Source organism: Magnolia sinica, chromosome 7 (genome assembly GCF_029962835.1).
Source record: "Magnolia sinica isolate HGM2019 chromosome 7, MsV1, whole genome shotgun sequence".
Lineage (NCBI taxonomy): Eukaryota > Viridiplantae > Streptophyta > Magnoliopsida > Magnoliales > Magnoliaceae > Magnolia > Magnolia sinica.
Genome location: NC_080579.1, coordinates 88,405,687 through 88,425,820, shown reverse-complemented (window position 1 = coordinate 88,425,820; position 20,134 = coordinate 88,405,687). Strand labels below are relative to the sequence as shown.

General features: G+C 38.8%; 1 protein-coding gene across 4 annotated transcripts in view; it reads right to left on the bottom strand.

The window, feature by feature from the left end:
- Positions 1–20,134, bottom strand: part of LOC131251634 (probable cyclic nucleotide-gated ion channel 20, chloroplastic) — a 33,619-nt gene that overhangs the window by 5,623 nt on the left and 7,862 nt on the right. For 2 of the 4 annotated variants that reach the window (XM_058252475.1, XM_058252476.1), the window contains 7 exons: positions 18,777–18,875; positions 18,001–18,138; positions 13,518–13,766; positions 9,314–9,571; positions 2,119–2,264; positions 1,677–1,754; positions 1,303–1,432 (listed from right to left, as the gene is read on the bottom strand). In XM_058252475.1, coding sequence (XP_058108458.1) covers positions 1,303–1,432; positions 1,677–1,754; positions 2,119–2,264; positions 9,314–9,571; positions 13,518–13,766; positions 18,001–18,138; positions 18,777–18,875 — 1,098 coding nt within the window. The remainder of the gene's footprint in view (positions 1–1,302; positions 1,433–1,676; positions 1,755–2,118; positions 2,265–9,313; positions 9,572–13,517; positions 13,767–18,000; positions 18,139–18,776; positions 18,876–20,134) is intronic. The other 2 variants (XM_058252479.1, XM_058252477.1) reach the window with 2 other exon arrangements.

The window sequence follows — 20,134 nt, the reverse complement described above, 5'->3', positions numbered from 1 at the left end:
CGAGATTGTAGAGTGGGCAGGATGGAAATGAAATCGGTATTAAAAAAAATAATAATTTAAGCAGTCGTTTCTATTTTAAATTACTTGGAATCAATATGACAAATAAAATAATCCATAATTTTGCATGCTCAATCATGGATTTCAACCACCAATTTTGGAGAAAATAGGGGAAATTAAGGAAAATCTGAAATTTGCTCTATTTCAGTGTGGAAAAATTACACTGAAGTGGTTGGAGGCTGATCTACAGATTACCGGAACTTTTTTGGAATGTTAAAAAAAAAAAAAAGCTTTTGATTAAAATATCAAAAAATAATTAAGACTAATTTTTAAAAAATGGTCAACCAGATGTTATTTACCCTTAATATTTATGTGTTTATTAGTGTCAACTGATCTTAATATAGTTGCATAACTTTTGTCTAATAGTGCATTGTTTAGCATCTTGAACAAAGGAAACTTATCGTGTGTATCTGTTTTTTGTGATTTTTTGAGTTCTAACTTCTAAGCAGGTAATAATGTCTTTTTTAGCATCCTGTGAAGTTTCATCAGAAAATTCGACAAATTTCCCAATGTTCCCCAAAAACAATGAGGCATTACACGATACACGTATTTCCTATACAATACCCAATATGTTTCCATATCCCAATGGTGAGATGTATGTGTCGATACCAATATTGAAAACACTAGATATGTGCCCATGCAGTGAAACATCTTGTGTTTATAAAGATAGGCTACAATCAGAAGACACAGATTTAGTTATTCTAGTCATCGAGAATGATAAACTATGTAAAACCAATAGATCTAATGTTTCCAATTTTAAAACAAATGTCACAACAACATGTTCTAAAGTTCCCTTTCTCAAAAACTTTAAAGAGATGGCACTGTATGACTCTTTGTTGGTAGTTCAGTAAATTCCCCTATGGAACTACAGTATTAGAAAACATAGTTTTGGTAAGTTCACATGCACCTCTAAGCAACATCCTCCCATGCATCAAGTGGAACCCTCTATGTAGATGAAATGGCCGCTCAACAATTGTGCTAGATGTGGACAATGAATGTGGACCATTCACAATTTCTTTTAGATCATTTGTTGTTTTCATACGTGGGGGCACATGACGAACGGAATCGCATGATCTTTAGGCAAGGTCATCTACACCTTAGGGCCTGCTAATGCAAGGACTAGACGCCCCATGCACATGTGGCTGTATGACGAGGTGCATGAGAACTCAACGAAACTTCGAGAACAACATCTCTTTTGTTCCTATGATGAGAATAAAAGCTGCAGCAAGAAGTTCCAATGTTCACCTTCTTGAGAAATTTAAAGAGATGGCGGCGTATTTCTCTCTGTAAATCCTCTGGTAAATTCTCCATTAGCGCTTCTTCGTTTACACCGCGACTGGCAGCCCATTTAAACCTTTCAGATTGTCGCACTTGGCTACATGACCTCGAAATTGGTTAATACCAAAGTTGTATGACATCATAGACAAAATGGAACAAACAAGAGAAATAGTAGAGTAAAATATTGAAGTTTTACACCTCTAACATTGATATTCATGACAAACCAAACAATCCTTGTAGATTAAATTATTAGCAAAATATACAATAGTGAAACCTTGAGAAAGAAAATTCCATGAATTTTAGAAACCCAAATTTTGATTTACAGAAGGAAAAAGTGATACCTTCTCAAGTCTTCTGGCAACCGCCGATGGCTCATCCACCGCTCAACATCATCCCACCTTAGTTGCATTTCTATCGTCCTTGAGAAACAAAGAGTGCAGGAAGTAAATGCAAAGGTCCAAATGAAAAGAAAATAAAACCTAAGAAAAAGTTCATACTATTAAAAATTACATATTCAAGACATTTTAACATGTGGTGGTAAAAAAAAATCATATAGTTTTCATTCATATATGTGCTGCCCATTGGATGAGTTGACTGCCTGACTTCTGGTTTTAGTGCCAATTCAACTACAGCATGGTCTGCTATAATACTCACCATTCAGGATGCAAAGAAGAGGATTTCAAAAAGAATGCATGGATTTGGTGTCTGGTGAAATGTGCACACACACACACACACACACACACACACACACACACAGAGAGAGAGAGAGAGAGAGTTTTGTACCTCCGCCCAAGGGATTGGAGAAAATTCTGCATATTTCCAATGAGTAAAGCAAAAAGAAACAGGCCAAGTCCAACAATGCCCATAGTGAATATAACTTCCCAAACATAGTCGCTGGGCACTTGGTTTCCTGCCAGAGTACTGATTTGCTGTGGCATTCACATCATCATGAAAAGAGAATGTCATTGAGAGTTTTGATGATCTACTTATAAAAATCAGAAATCTCAAGGCATTTATATAAAAATAACACAATGATGCCATAGAGTTGTTGTGGATGACTCAACATCAAAGCTATATGCAAAAAACAAAACAAAATAAAATATAATAATAATAATAATAAGGATGAAATTTTTAGTGACACATTACATAGTATAGTCATGGTGGAAGAAAGTACAGAGTATGTCTCAATGAAAAGAAGGGATTTCTCTTCCCAAGGGGCGAAAAATGAATAACAAAGATAGTTTGCCAATAAGCACTTGTAATATGCCACATAGAATTAAAAATATGACATGGACAACAAGATTAAAAGGTAAGCGAAAAGACTGTGTGCACTTACTATGAATGGAGGGAAATTTGAATTTCGAAATGCTTATAGATTCCTGCCAACTTTCATTTAGATGGTGGGAGAATGTGTACACACCAACTCTATGTGCTCCCTGGGCACATTCAAGTTGTGCTCTTAGAGGTAAAGGCTCAAAATGAGAATGGAATGAAATTTGTAGAGATCCATGCGCATCCTATAGAAGTGGAACCATTGAGTGCATCCTATAAATTGCAGTGTGTCGATGTAGCAACAAAGGCCCGCTGGAATTGTAGATCCTTGTAAATCAATGTTGTAGTCGCCACTAGCCTTTTACATGTAGAGTTCAAGGATAGGCTATTGCAATTGTAAAGCCTTTTAAGTAGGCTACTGGAATTGTGGAGCCTTTTCCATGTACGCTTCTAGTCGTTAGTGCATCCTGCAAATTGTAGTGTGTTGACAAAGCGACGAAGGCCTACTGGAATTGTAGAGCCTTTTGAGTCAATCTTGGAATTGCCACTAGCCTTTTCCATGCACAGGTCAAGGCTAGGCTAGAACCCTTGTTTTTGACCTAACAATCAAGGGAGTTATTTGCTTGATTTTGACTCTGATATGACCTATTCACCAGTTCTTGGGTAAGGACCAAGGTTGTAGCGGTCTCTACTCAAAGAGGAAGAAGAAGAAGAAGAAGAGGAAGAGGAGGAATAAGAGGAGGAGGAAGACAAGGAGGAAGAGAAGAAGCAGAAGGAGGAGGAGGAGGAGGAGAACGAGAGGGAGGAGGAGTAGAAGAAGTAGATGACGCAGAAGAAGGAAGAGGAGGAGGAGCAAAAGAAGGAGCCGAAGGAGAAGAAGAAGAAGGAGAAGCAAGAGAAGAAGGAGAAGAAGAAGAGGAAGAAGGAGGAGCAACAGGAGGAGGAGGAGGAGGAGGAGGAGGAGGAGAGCATGGATTTGTCTTCTCTTCAAGTTGAGCTTGAACTTGGATTGGATCTCCTTAAAGGTTCTTCAATACCTTGCAATGAGAAGGGTCATGCCTTGCTTGCTTCTTTAAGGAGAGACGATAAAGGAAGAAGAAGAAGAGAACCCTTCTTCTACCCAAAGGTTTCTGGCTTCTTGAAGGTTCTTTAATATCTTACAATGAGAAATTTCATGCCTTGCTTGCTTCTTTGAGGAGAGATGATGAAGGAAGAAGAAGAAGAGAATCCTTCTTCTATCTAAAGTTTTCCAGAGCCTTGGCCCACCACTCCAAGAAGTAGAGTGGTACTCTTTGGCCTTGGTAGAAAAGAGCTTCCAAAGGTTTTAGCCCTTGTCTCAAACTCTCCTTCTTCTCGGTTATGAATTGTAGAAATTCTCTGAGTATGGGAGTTTGGATCCTAGAGGGAGCTACATGGCTTAAAATTTTTGAGAGGCAACATCCCTCTCTTGTAGCAAGAAGCCTCTATTTGTAGAGGAGAAGGGTCGTAGAGGTGCAATATGAGGAGGGGTTGGAAATGTTCTAAAGGGTAGGAACAGAGGGGATGATTGACATGTCATGATCTTAGATTCTAATGGAGTGGTTTGGGTGAAAATTGAGGAAACTTTAAGGATTGTTAGGATTTAGGGAAGATTTTGGGAAGCTTCCAAGGTTTTGAGATTGAGTTACTTCGATGCATCTCATGGCTTGGTGAGGGGCAATCGGGATTTCACCAAATTAGTTAGGGGGTTAGTTTTGTAAAAGGTGGTAGCTTAGGGGCAAACTAAGGCTTAAAAGTATTTTGGTAAAAAGTGAGTCAAAAGGTCAAAGGAAAATGGAATTTGGGTTTTGGATTTCTATGTAAGGATGTGGATATCATTTTCAAAAGTGTTTTCTATACATGGTCCAGTCAGTTTTTCGATCGTAACAGTGTTCGGGTGTCAGATTTAGGTGATCTATATCTTTTTTGGAGAGTGGAGATGGGATAGCTAATGATTCTGGTTTGGGGAAAAAATTCCCAGGGGTTCAAGAAATGTGGGGTCCGCAAGTTAGGTCAAACTCTAGTTCTGTAATTGTTAACAAATCTCGCACACTGTCTAGTATTTTGGTCATAACCTCATGCCCGCATATTGGAATGAGCTGAAATTATAGAAATTGAAGGGCTACAATATGGGCATATGGATCAAAGAATTTGAATTCTGAAGCTCAAGAAATTAGAACTCAAGTTGGAGCAGCATCGGTCCTTGGATGTGGAAAAGCTCTTTTGCATCCAAGGCCCATTTTTTTGTCATGTCCGAGGAACACGGAGAAACTTTTCCCATGCCTAGGGAATTCTCCCAAAAATTGGGTGTGGGGCTCTAAGTGTGGTCAAGCCAGGTCCCACACCTACTCCAATGAACTTGGAGGTCCTATTTCTTAAGTTTTGGATTGGATTTTAGGTTAGAAAGTTTCGGGCTTAATCTTGGGCTTGAGGATGGGTTGGGCTTAGGTTTGGCTTGAGCATGGGTTTGGACTAGGGCTGTCAATAGGCTGGGCCTGGGGTTGCCTTTGGCCTGGATTTTGAATTGTTTCCGGACAAGCCGGCGGGCCAGGCCTATTCAAAAATTTGATTTTGCCAGGCTCGAGCCCAGCCCATTGACAACCCTAGTTTGGGCTTCCATACATGGCGAAAATTAAGCCAAAAGCATGTGAACCAAGTTCCCAATACAAAGACACTCGTTAGCCTCATTCCTGACAAGATTAAACAAAATGTTTAGCTTGCAAGCAAGGGCCCTTATTTCATCAAACCCAAAAACCAAATCCCGCAGGTCATCTCTTGCTTTCTTAGTGCAATCGATTACATAACAAGATTCACCTTTGATAATAACTTCCTCAGAAAACTTTGAACTAAAAATGCAAAGGGACTCTCTTAAAGAGACCACTAACTTCTGCAAATTTCTAGGGGAGGGGTCTAAAAAAGCCATTTCTCACATCATGTAACTTTTTCCCTCCCTTGCCTCCGAAAAATATATGGTTGAGAGGGTTGAACTTTCATTCTATTTAATGGGTGAAAAATGACATCAGTTGCTCCTTCCTAGAAGGTGGAAGACAGTCATGAGAAATCAACATCTTAAATCGATTCTTTTTAGTTGGTCATGATGATGGAATTTTTTATTGTATGTATATTGTTGGAAATGTTTTTTTCTTCATAGTACAGGTAAAACCAGTCAAGTATCAGACAGTTAGGATATGGACAAAGTTGGCTGGTTAGGATATGAAAACTTTGATTACATTGTGGTCTTTTAGAAATTTATTTTTATGGCTCAATCATAGGTGGAAATGGTCAAGTATTAGAAGGCCAAGATCTGGGCCGATACAATGACTGCTGATATGTCAAATTTTGGACAACTAGGATCTGGGGCCACACACCATTCTAGCTAATACAAGTAATGGGTCCCATGTGGCAAGGGGGATGGTGGACCATCTCATCCTAACCTTCCGATGGGAACAATTTACAGAATCCACTAGTTTACAATGTTAATTCCCGGAAAAAAGTCCCAAATAACATGGAAATATAAAAGAAAAAAGTTTCCAAGAAAATATTGTGAACTCCCAAATAGGTGAAATTAGTTTTCTTGGAAAGTGTTTCACTCTAAATTGGTCACTCATACTGTACTAGGTATGCCAGAGATGGTTGTGGCTCGATTCGAACTGAACTCCTTTGACCCTAGGCGCTGAGATAGACCTTGACACCGAGAACCGGGCAGATCGGATTCAACGACCAACCATGAGAGATCAGGCAATTTGCAAGGAGAGGGTTCATCTTGTGAGAATATTGTGTATATGGGTTGTTAGTTGTAAAATACTATGTATAGAGAAGCTCTAAATAAGCTTCCTGGTATAGCCTTGTAGAGTGGTTATTTAAACCCACCTTTGGGTTGAAGAAGGTAAGAAATACAAAGGAGTAATTCACTAGATTCTTGAATTATCATGGTATCAAAGAAACACATTTGAGCATCGATCCTTCAGTCCTCTGCCATCACGGTCCTCATCATAGCCGCAAGTCCAGAGATCGCCTCTCACCGCTGCCATCTCTATCGATCTTTCTCAAATCTAGCGCACTCTCAGATCCGGCGGCCCATACCTGCCGCATCTCCAAATTTGACGCTCATTTGCCCAAAAACCTCCAGATCCAGCAGCCCATAACTGCCGCACGACTTGCTGCATCTTCAGATTCGACGCTCTCTCAGATCGGGCTCTTGTCTTAGATTCAGCACTCCCTCAGATCTGGCGGCTCATACCCGCTGCATCCCCAGATCCGACGCTCGTTTGCCCAAAAACCTCTAGATCCGCATCGGATCGCACCAGCAACGCATCCAGATTGCTCGACCCATCTTTTTTTCTCCTTTCGACGTGCCGCTTCTGGCCTAATTCGATGAATCTCTCCGTTGAAACCAATCTCTGGCTCGCTAACTCTGTCTTCACATATGGATCCTCTGATCTGAGATCTGTTGAACCCATAAAGTCCGCTCTACCTCTCCATCGACAATTTAGTCTTGCTTGCCCAGAAATCAGTGGTACATTTCTTCTTCGTGGTTTTTCTTTCTTATGGCATCTATGAATCCCTCCGATAAGATTGAAACTATCTATGTTAGGTTGGACGGAAAAAAAATTTCCCTATGGCAATTTCAATTCAAGCATTTCGATACCCTTTCTGATGCTCCTCATATCCAAAAAATACACATTTAGCTGCCCTAGGACTGAATTTATCCCATTCTTGTTCTGGATGATGAACAAAAGCAATGCATCCAAACACTCATGACCGACTATAATCTGGATCTTTATCATGAAGGAAGAACGTGGGAATTTTCCTGTTGGCCAAAACACTGGAAGGTAATCGATTGATTAGATATACAGCTGTTGAATCATTTCTCTTCCTCATGTAACGTCAGAGCTACAACTTGCTGATTTATTTACCAAAACTATGACCTCATTCCGTCATAGGTTTCTTCGTGGCAAATTGATGTTGGTTCATTATCCCACATCAATTTGAGGGGAGATGTGAGAATATTGTGTATATGGGTTATTAGTTGTAAAATACTATGTATAGAGAAGCTCTAAATAAGCTTCCTTGTATAGCCTTGTCGAGTGGTTATTTAAACCCGCCTTTGGGTTGAAGAAAGTAAGAACTACAAAGGAGTAATTCACTAGATTCTTGAATTATCACGTCCATCGAATGAGTTCTTTTTACCTTTCGGCCAAAAGGACTTCCAATATGCATGTTAGAGACAATAATTCAACAATAGCACAGGAGATAAAAGATACAACTGGAAAGAAAACTGAAATTGAATTAATAATGTTTACAATGTACAAACTTACAATCAGTTTTTAGGAAGGACAGTCTATTTGACACTTAGTGGATGCTAAGCTCGCAGCAAGACGATCGATGACTGCCTATTCGACACTTGGCGAGAGCCAAGCATGTGGCGAGACAATCAGCTTGAAAAGGGTGCGTTGACGATTTGTTCGACACCTGGCGAGAGCCAAGCTCATGGCGAGACAGTCAGCTTGAAAGTCTAAAAAATCAATAAGCCCGTGATAGGAAAGCTGGTCGCAATTTTCTGTTCAAAACTTTGGTGATCTTCCTTGCAGTCCAGTGGCGTGGCATAGACGGAGGGTGCCAAAACCGAAAAACTACAATCAATGCTGAGAGCATCATTGACCAATGAGCGATGGAGAGTTAAACTAGACTAAACTAAGGATAAGCATCCCTGAGGATGGAGATAGCAGCATTGCGCTGTACTAGTTTGGCAAGGGCCTGGAGATCTTCATTTTTAGCCCTTTTTATAGGACTTGGAGTGATTACTGGAATGGTTGGCCTTACAACCATTCTGCCACATTCTCTGATGTGTGTGCAACCTTTTAGCCCACTAAGTGATCATGGCATCACGTATCTTACCATGTGTCAATGCCAGTTATCATCGGTTAGTCACTCGTCATGCACACCCCTTCAGCTACTAAGCGGCTGTAGCCTCTTATAGTTCGCCATGCATTGATGGCGGTTATCTGTTCTGCGTGTGACATGTGTCCCAACAGCTATCTTGACTTTATCTTTTCTTGCTTCCCTCGGTCTCTCTTTCTTCCAACCATATCGGCCGTAAAGATCTTATCTTTATGATGCAGCCACGTCTCATCTTCCAATCCATTTGATCCAAGTGTCAAATCTGGTGTAAACAGAAAGTAACTTGAAAAGAAAATGGCACTTCCCCTTCTTTTATTTTCCAAGCTCCTAAATAGGGCCTTAGATCTTTTCCACAATTCGAAAAAGTGATATTGGACGAATCAGATGGAACTCAACAAGAAAAACTCACTTTTTCCTTCATGGTATTAAAAAACAGTTATATTACGACCACAACGGTCGTTTTGTAATAGTAATGGCGGTGCCCGTTACACAATATGGGGCGGTAAAGCTTGATATTTTTTATAAACAAAATGGCCTGCCTATAATGGGCCCACATGGGGCCAATATGGGGCCTATACATTTTTTTCCTTTAAAAATTTCCAACTGTTACAGGGTTGTAATGGCCATTACAGCCCATATCATTACACCCATAAGGTTGGCCATTACAGCCCCCATCACTGTTATTGAACACCTTGTTTTCCTTAATTTAACAGAACCAAATTTTTGTCGACTATAACCAAATTAATAAAGAAGAAAGCATCGAAAGGAAGGGCAAGTATATGAGTACCTGGAAACCCCAAAATAAAGAGTATACGTATCTTGTAACAATACTTCGCTTTGTAGAAATAAGAACAACTTGTTTATAAATTCCATAAGAGAAACGACCACGATCGGTAGTATCAAAGCAATTGCTCGCGTTCTCATTGGTTTTCCACAACGTCGAATTGAACTGTTTGATATTTTTCCAATGCCTGCAGTTTATGAATCCATTACAACCTTCAACCTTGTCTTTGGAGCAGACATCTCGAAGGCACTGATTTACCCTCTAAGACAAGTTCACAAAAGGTTAAAATTAAAATCACATCCATCTTTCTGCATGCAAAATAACAAGAACAAACTGCAAACCAAACATCAAATCAAATCAATGTTGTAAGGACATATAGTAAAATCAAAGATATAAAATACTGACAAAAAGCAATCAGATTGTAATATATACCTAAACAAAAACAAGTTAGGAGTCTGACAAATCAAAGTAAAATGTGGAATTATGCGCATCAACTTCAAGAGCTCATGGAAATTGCATTAAGTTTGTACAAGGACAGATATTCTTCATGACCCATTTACACACAATTGCAAAAATGATAGAAGATTCTCTTTCAACATATTCTTCAACTGAAAATACAAGTAAAAACTATTGAACCGATGCATAGAAGTGGTTTGAAATGTTGTATTGCTAATTAGGGACTCATGAAGAATCACATTCTTCACATCCATTTGAAAAGGAATCCCAGTGATGAGATGAACTATTTCAGACAAGAAAAAGTTGTGCAATTGAACTTCCATGGGAGTGTATCTAATTCAACAGTGCTAGGGGATCATAAGTAGATCATTATTGCACCCATTTCCTTGCATAATGCAGGGGCATTTTCACGCCGGGCTCGAGTGGGATAGCCCGTGTGATGCGAGGACAGACTCGGGGTGGCCGACCCATGTGAGGAGGGTGGCTTGTGAGAGGCGGGCCCCACCCATGTGATTCAGGTGGCTCGTGTGAGGCGGTACCCATGTGATTTGGGGCCCACGAGGGGAGTTCGGCCGAGGTCCTAACTAGGGTGTCCCGTATCCGTTACGATACGGGAGTATCGGCTAATACGTATCGGTAACGGCCGTGGTCGTTACGCGACCGTTACACGATACGGGGCCGTAACGGTCACACCCCCCACCCCGTAGCCGTAACGGTAAAAAAAATGGCCCTTTTTTTCTTTTTTCTTTTTTTGCTTTTTAAGGTCTATTTTTTCACTTTTTTTTAAACTTCTTTCTTCCAAACTCTTCCTAAATCATTTTATTGCTATTTTCGATCGCTCTTAGCTTGATATTACAGATAAAAACAACTTATATTAAGGATTTTCTTGATTTAAAGCTTCGTAGGCCATTTTCCATAAATTCCTCAAAAATAGGTATTTATATTTTTTATTCAATGTTTTGTTGTTTTAATGATAAAATATGATGTGTTAACCATAATAGAAGATATTAATGTCCATTTTACAGATTGTCTTTGTCATTTTATATTTTTTTACAATTTTTTTCTATTTACGCACTATTTTCTGCTCTCTTTTTTTAATTCGAAAAAATATTTTTTATTGAATGTTTTGATGTTTTAATGGTAGAATATGATGTGTTAATCATAGTAGAACATGTTAATGTTCATTTTATATATTGTTGTTGTCATTTTATATTTTTTTATGAATTATGAAAAATAATTTCAGACACCTCTATATGAGTTTTGCAGTCAAATCCAGGTTGTCTGGTTCATAAATTTATCAGACAGTCCGATACAACTTCTCACCAAAGAGTGGACCGCTACCCTACCATAAACATGTTCCAATTTATAAATAGATGCATATTTGAAATGCTTAGAATATTCTGGATTTAATTCATGTTTTTTCATATTTTTTGGCAAAAAAAAATTTGCACCGTTACGGGCCGTTACACCCCCGTATCGCCGTTTCGCCCCCGTATCTGTATCAGTATCGGAGGGCACCGTTATGCCAACCGATACCGATACGGGATACCTTGGTCCTAACCCATGAGATGTGGGACTTGAGCTATGAGATAAAGGGATTGATTCGCCATGATCTAACAGTTCGAGCTTTTAGAGCAAGTGGTTTATTGTCTTGCATCAAATTGGTATCAGAGCGGGAGTTCTCGCGTTCGAGACTCTTCACCGGGGGTGATTAATGCAGGGGCATTTTCACACCGAGCTCGAGTGGGGTAGCCCGTGGGATGCGGGGACACACTCGGGGTGGGCGGCCCGTGTGAGGCGGGTGGCTCGTGAGAGGCGGGCCCCACCTGTGCGATTCGGGTGGCTTGTTTGAGGTAGTACCCATGTGATTTGGGGCCCACGAGGGGGGTTCGGCCGAGGTCCTAACCCATGAGATGTGGGGCCTGGGCTATGAGATGAAGGGATTGATTTGCCATGCTCTAACAATTCGAGCTTTTAGAGCAAGTGGTTAATTGCCCTGCATCATTGCATCACTAACATCTACCCCAACCATACCAAATTAATTTATTCCTCAATTAGAAACTATACAATGAATATAATTACAGAAAGTACTACAAAGTACACCTAAGCACAGAGAACGAATAAAAACAAGAACCGTACATCACGTGTATTTCTGTAATGTGTGCCTCAAAATTCTATGCTACATTCCTATTGTCCCAGCGGGATCCATGACGGGGGCCTGAAGGGCCACCCTTTATAACCTTTACCAGAGGGGTCCTGTGGGTGATTTCGTCATGTATAAACCACATAATTTCCTTGTTTGGATGAAACTTTTGTTTTGGAGTTTTTTGGGTCTGAATCTTTCTTTCTACTCCCAATTGAAATAGGGTTTGAGAACACAAAAAATGACGTGTTCACAGCTTTTACTCGTAATCTTCATATGGTTAAATCTACTTGATCATCTCATAATCACTTTCATGACAAACTACATAAATTCTTGTGTTCTATAATTTTCTTCATTGCTTTCACATTTTCCATCGACCCTATGATTGCGAGTTCATAATGGTTTCCTACCTATTCAAATAAACATGTACATCAAAGAAAACTTGGAGAGGAATGATATGATCGTTGACAAGATAATATGAATAGTACTCTTGGGTCTTGAATTTATTCAACTGTGACACATGGTTTGGTGATCCAGGCCAGTCATCTAATGGGTCGCACCATGAACCAAAATTTTCCCACAATGGAAGATCCTAATTAACCAATCTTAGGCCCATTTTCCAAAGAATGTGGATTGTTGCTATATCATTTATTTAAACCATCCATATGTGGAAGACTAATTGAAGGTTTGTGATCATCCTATTTGCATTTTTCCGGGCATGGATCATCCACAATGGAGCCCATCTGGCTAACATTCTAGATCATAAGACCATAGCCTCCACTTGTAAGAGCTTAAGACCCAAGGATACTACTTTGATAGAGATTTTGCTAACAACATTTCATGGGTCTCCTTTGGTTCTTATCTGTGGAAGTTGGCTGATTTATTTATTTTTTATTATTATTATTTTTTTTTTGAGGAAGCAGTGGATGTTTGCCAGAACCAAGTGGTCAGATATGAGCATCTCCCCAGGAAAGCTAATGCCAAGGAAGATGAACTTACCACGAGTCTTGACAGTGTCACTTTATATTGAAGACAGAAGAAGCTCCGGTCCTAGATGAGTTGTATTTTCTTCCTTTTTGTTCTGAATTGTTGCTTTGCCTCTCTCTCTCTCTCTCTCTCTCTCTCTCTCTCTTCCTTATCGTTTATTTCTTTTCTTCCTCTCTTTTAATAAACTTCTCATCACTCTTTTTTGTTTAAAAAAAAAAAGATGATTGCAAGCACATAAGTAGAAAAGTACACCGCATTATATCAATAAATAACACAAGCTTCGAAAGGCATAGTGTAGCATGATTCATGATATTAGTAAAGTAGTGAGGTGCAGTAACCAGCTTATAGTTGCACAAAGTGTGCAGCGAATTGGCAAAAAATTCAGATGCAGGAGTGGGGAAGCTTCTGTTCAAAATGTAAACAAGTATAAATATGAAGGAAGCGGGAGCCTTAGTTAGAAGGATCCTGCAACTAAGAGCTGACTACTCATCATCATTGCCTCATCCCAACTGCTTGGGGTTGGCTGCATGAATCCCGTTCTGCCATTCCACGCTATTGAAGATCATAACCTCAGTTTAACTGCAGTAACTAGATGCTAATGTTCATAAAGATTTCACTGACCTGTACTCCAAAGAGATACCAAAATGACCCCACGGCATGCCCGGCCAATACAAAAATCAGAAGATGAATGATGAAGTTCACCCATGCCGATTCAAATATGAAGCCACTAGCAGATTGACTTGCAAGCAATGGTAGAAATCTTATTATCCTTGGTATATAATTGAGAATAACCGTGGCACGTAGAAGATTCTTTGCATCATTCGCCCTTGATGATACCAAGTACTTGGGGAAGATCACAATTATCATGATCTTCATACGAAGGATAACAAAAATATTAGTATAGTATAATAAAAATATTATGATGTTTTCTCATATCAAAATCGACTACTCGGTAAGTGGGCCTTCCTTGGAGATGACCAGGCCTAAAAACAGGCTGTTCCACTCATCAAAGATGCTGCAAGTGGACGCTTAATGTGGACAATTGGTTCCTTTTTATACTGTCTGCTGCTTTCTAACAAAACTGGGCAACATGATGAACTGACCAGCCTGATTTTCAGACCAGGTCTTCTAAACTCTTGAGGTCCACCTGATGCATAGGTCAGATGTTACACACATAAAACCTGATAAAAAGCACAATGTTTCCCCACCATTGTAATAAATGTGGTCCAGTAAATTCATTTTATCAAACAAAAAGATAATTGGTAGTGAACCATAAAGAAGGAAAAAGCATAAAGGAACTAAGAGCCTGTTTGAATTGGTGGAATCCAAGAAGCGGATTTGGAAAGGAAAACATTATCTCTAATTAATACTGTAGATAACATAATCCATGTAAAAGAATCCTAAAAAGGTGGTTTGTTGTAGTTTCCTTGATTTCCTGGGAAATGTAGAATGGTCAATCGGTCAACAGTGAACTTTGTCTCCCAAAAAGTGCATTAATGGATGTGAAGATCTGGGCCATACCACTGTACGACCCACCTAGACACCTAGACTTTGATTTTAGTCTTTTTTCTAGTTATTAGTTGTTTTTAGACTTTGTTTTAGTTTTTTCTTGTTATTAGTCTTTTTGTAGTCTTTTTTCTTGTATTTTTGTCATATTGACTTTTTATTATAAATATAAAGGGGAGAAGGTGAGTGTCCAACCCTAACTCACCTTTCCTCTCTTTTCTCAACTTTCTTCTCTCTTCTCTTCTCCTCTTCTTTCTCTAATTTATCATTCTACATGGAATCAGAGCATCCTTGTTTATTGGGTACTTGCCCAGCCACAAAAAAATCAGTGCGGCCCAATTCCTCTGATACGTATGCAAAGGTGTACATGAAGTGATGTCCTCATCACACTGTCGTATCGGTCACTCATCCATGAAGATTCTCAAAGGTGTTACTCCTTCCTTATCATCCATGTCAGTTCTAAAGTGTGAACTGTGTGAGCTCAAGTAAACATCATATTCTTTTTTCACCACATGTAGAAAGAGCGTAGTTCAGTTCTTGTTTTCTTTAGTCCATTCAGATGTTTGGGGACATGTTAAAATGTCCAGTAGGTCGGGGTATTAAATACTTTGTTACATCTGTTGAGGATTTTTCGTGAATGACATAGATCTACTTAATGAAAGATTGATCTAAACTATTCTCTACTTTTTAGACCTTCCACATGCAAGCACAAAACCAGTTTAACTCAAAAATATCTGCGTTTCGTTAAAATAATGCCAAGAAATATAATGTCCCAATCTTTTAATCTGTATTTTTTTAAAACAGGTATATTGTATCAACATCATGTCCCACACCCAAACAAACGGTGTTGTAGAGCGAAAAATCGTCATGTGCTTGAGGTGACTCGTTATTAATTCACATGAATGTTCCCAAAAGTTTTTTGAGTGATGCAATATTCATGGTGTGTTTTTTAATAAATAAAATGCCCTCAACTATTTTAATGGGTAAATCCCCTCATGAAATTTTACTCCCAGATACTCTGTTGTTTTCTTTACCTACTAAAGTTTTTTGATGTTCATGCTTTATTTATCAATTAGACTCGGATCATGTTAAATTAGATCCTAGAGCCATTAAATGTATTTTTCCTAAGTACCCCCGGATACAAAGAGGTTACGTTGTCACAATTCTTCCTTCGAAGACTGTGTGTGCAGATATAACATTTCTTGAGTCCACTCCTTTCTTATCAAAAGACAATAAATCTCTTGATGTGGAAGCTATGTTGGCACCTCTTACAGTTGAAGAATACATAACCCAATCTCCTCCCTCTTCTAACTCTTCCATTCTTATAGTGTCTCAACTAAAAGTCTACTCATGACGGAAATATGATGTGTTATCCACCATATCCTCTTCCGAGTCTAGTGATTCGATGACTTCTCCAGATAGGTCCAATGTTCTTATCGTCTTAAGAAAATGTAAGCATGAATGTATTGATCACCCTATCTCCAAATATATATCATTTCAATGTTTATCTCTCCCTTTTTGTAGATTTATCCTATCCTTCTCCTCTCATTCTATTTATAGGTCATACCAGGAAGCATTGTTACATAAGGGGTGGAAGTAGGAGATGGAAGAGGAAATGGCTACTCTTTATCAAATCAATACTTGGGAACTCACCAATCTACCTACTAGTAAATGTGTAGTTGGTTGCAAGCGGGTGTACATCATTAAGTTTCACCCTGATGGTACAGTTGAAAGTTTGAAGGCTCTCTTAATTGCAAAGAAAAGCACTCAAACATGTGGTGTTGTTTATACTGAAACCTTCTCTCCTATTGCTAACTTGAACTCTATTTATTGTTATCCTCTCTGCAATCATTAATCATTGTTGGCCTCTCTTCCAACTGGACATAAAAATAAAAATTAAAAAAAAATTAAAAAAAGAAGCTTTTTTCATGATGATCTTGCAAAGGTCTATATGGAGCAACCACCCAGATTTGTTGCCTAAGGGGGAGTCAAACAAGGTATGTAAACTAAATAAAACGATGGGCTAAAACAGTCACCACGTGCATGGTTTGAAAATTTTAATAAGGTTGTGTTAAACTATGGCTTTGTTCAATGTCATTCTGTCTTTATATAGAAAGGCACCTCGGGCCTTATTGCATTTGTGATGTATATTGATGATATTGTTGTTACAAGAAGTGACGATTGAGAGATTGTTAAGCTTAAGAAGTATCTTCAAATGTATTTTCTCACAAAAGATCTTGATAATCTTCGATATTTTCCTGGTATGGAAGTTGCTAGATCCAGTGAAAGAATTAATGTGTCTTAATGAAAATATGCTCTGGATGAATATGCTCATGGAGATGGTCTTCTTCATACCAAGCCAGTTGATACACCAATGAATCCAAATCACAAGCCGGTTCGTGATTAATGTGATGCATTTGAAGACCCAGGGAGATATAAAACTGGTTGGGAAATTTTTCTATTTATTATTACTTGATCGGACATATCTTATGCCATGAGTGTGGTGAGCCAATTTATGACCACTCTGAGGGTACCTAACATGGATGCAATTGTATGGATTTTGTGGTATCTTAAAGAAGCTCCAGGACAGAGAATTTTGTATAGATAAAACACTATTCTTTAGATCATAGGGTACTTTGATGCAAACTGTGCAAGTTCTTTAACAGATAGGCAGCCTACTACTGGGTACTATACGGTTGTGGGAGGAAATCTAGTTAGGTGGAAATGTAAGAAGCAGTGTTATGGCTTCACCAAGCGTTGAAGCAGGATATAGAGCAAAAACGCATAGTACTTGTAAGTTAGTGTGGATCAAGAAACTGTTGCAGGAAGTAAAGTTTGCGGTGAATCTACCTATGCAGTCGTTATGTAATAATCAGCAACATCCCACATTGCAAACGGTCGGGTCTATCATGAGAGAACAAAACATATTAAAGTGGGCCATCAATTCATGCGTGAGGTCACCCGTGGAGAAATCTATACGCCATGTGTCCAGTTTTAGGGTGAACTAGCTGATGTGTTCATCGAGGCCCTTAGTCACAGTCAGTTTACACCCATATACTCCAAGCTTGGAATTGACAACATCTACCCTCCAGCTTGAGGGGGAGCATTAACGGATGTGGAGATGTGAGCTGTAGCACTATACAACCCACCTCCACTTTGTTTTAGTTATTTCTTCTTGTTATTAGTTGTTTATTTTGGTCTGGGACATGTAGGGTATCTTTGCTTGGTATTTTTATCATATTGACATTTTATTAATATAAATGGGAGAGGGTGGTATCCAACCCTAGCTCACCTTTCCTATCTTCTTCCAACTTTCTTTTCTCTCTCTTTTCTTGTCTTCACTTCTTCTCTTTAATCTGCAATACTACAATGTGGAAATGAGGATATCACATTTTTTGGGGGAAATGGAAAGTTCTTTTTTCAAGGAAAACCGTGGAAATGAATCCTATTTTCCATGGCGTACTTTATTGTCGCAAAAGGCAGAAAATGTCACATCAGTGGAAAATTATTTCTTTTCCATCGTCAAAAACTTGATTCCATCAATCCAAACAAGCCCTAATAGAAAATATGACAGTATTACGCAAGAGGGAAGCCATACCTGCGGTAGTGGTAATACAACAAAAATATCGAGTAGAAAGTAGCCACACAAGTAATGAAGAGCAATTTTTTTCGGGTGATCAACTAAATCTCCAGCACCCACCACTCTTGATTCGGGAGCAATATAAGCCAACCTGAACTACAGCCCACAAATATTACATATATTGGTCATTGCAGGCTTTTTGCAAAAGCTTCATTTTATATCTAATGAATTGGAATTAGAAAATTAGAAAATTCGGACCCAAATTTCATCAATGCAAGTTTTGGTGTGTTTGTGTGGCCCATAGGGAGCTGAAATGTGGCATTACTTAAAGTAGATGCTGTGAAGTAACTACTTGGGCCTCAGAGATGAGCAATCTGTAAACTGGCAAATCATGCTTGTGAGATCAGACAAAGGGTTTGAGACCATTAGTACCAAGTGGCAGCCATATGGCTGGATTGTTCCGGTTATTAGACCACCACATGCATGGTGGGGTCCACTTGATGAACAACTGGGTACTCAACAAACTAAAAAATTTGGCATATTTGAGGTGTTTTCCACATTTGTGTGTCGGTAAATTACATGGATTCCATACTTGTGATAAAATAGAATGGTAGATAAAGAAAATTTAATCCCAAAAATCCCAAATCATCATCATCATCTAAGCATTAGCCAACTAATTGGGGTCACCTACATGAATCTTGTTCCACCATTCCACTCTATCAAGAGCCATACCTTCAGTTAGACCCCTAAAAGCATAAATGAATTCCGAAAAAAATGACGTAACTGTGGTTCACCTGTAGAAGCATGTGAAGAACGTAGATGAAATCAGTAACGCTTCTCACAGTCACAATTGCTTTTGCCAAGGACCAATCAAAGATAATACACTTATCATCCTGTTGTAAAAATAAAATTAGATAGTTAAAGATATGGAAAGAAAAGGCAAATATAACTAAAAATCCATGCAGCAGAGTAGCGTTGTCAATGGACTGTGCTAGCCCATTAGGCTTCGAGGCTTGCCTACTACTCGATCGGGCTGCAACCTATGACCTGTGGGCCCACCCTGGACTTGATTTCAAGGTCCACAAAATGGTCGCCATAGATGGATCCTAGCAATGGTAATTGTGCATTATATGCAGCAATGAATATGAATGCATAAAATTTTCAGCTCAATCTCCAGGTATTCCATGGACCTAAATAAAAAACCAGAGGAATAATGTGATCCTCGCTCCAAGGAGGTGCAAAACATACTCAAGTTTTCAGTTTGTATAGGTGGGCCCATAGTGATCCACACCACTGATCCCAAAATCTTTCATGGTCATGGAGTGAATAATTTTTGTTGCCACCTTTCTAATAGAGATGTGATCCACTGCTGGGGGTGCAACTAGTGTTTTAAGTATCAACGATACTAGCCGATAGATCCCACGATATATCTTGTATCCCACTTGTGCGATATGAAACACACAAGTAATGGGATATATCCCACATGTTCGATCCAGTGAGCATTTTCGGTTTTCGATCCTCTTTTTTTCTATAAATCATGTTAAATTGGTGTCAAATTGTTACAAATCCATGATTTTTCACGTTTTGCATGAAAAATCATACATTGAGAGCTTTAATTTTGAGATTTGGAGGAGATTGGCCATGTTCCAAAAAATTAAAAAAAAAAACAAAATTTCTCAATTTCTCGCAAATCGGTTGCGATCTTTGTGTCCAAACATAAAATCAAACATGTATGTAACTTGATCTAGTGATTTTTCTTTTCCTTTTGAATGTATTGCTTGTGTTTCCACACATCTTCTTACATTTATAAATTATATGAATAGACTTTTAATATACTTACATCAATTCAGTTAGACAACGCATATAAATTAGGACCTTATACAAAGAAAATGTATTGTGTGCACTTGTCTTTTGTAATGTTTTGATTTATAAGTGCGTATTCATGTCTTTTTTAACAATCACTGAAGTTCCATTGAAAAAATTGACCAGTTTCTCAACGTTTCCCCATGTTTCCAACAACAACGATACATTACGCGATACGACCAATATATCCCATCTGATAACCCATACGTATCCGTATCCAAAGGGTGCGATATGTAACGCGATACTGATATTACGAACACTGGGTGCAACTTGGGCGGGTTGCATTAGG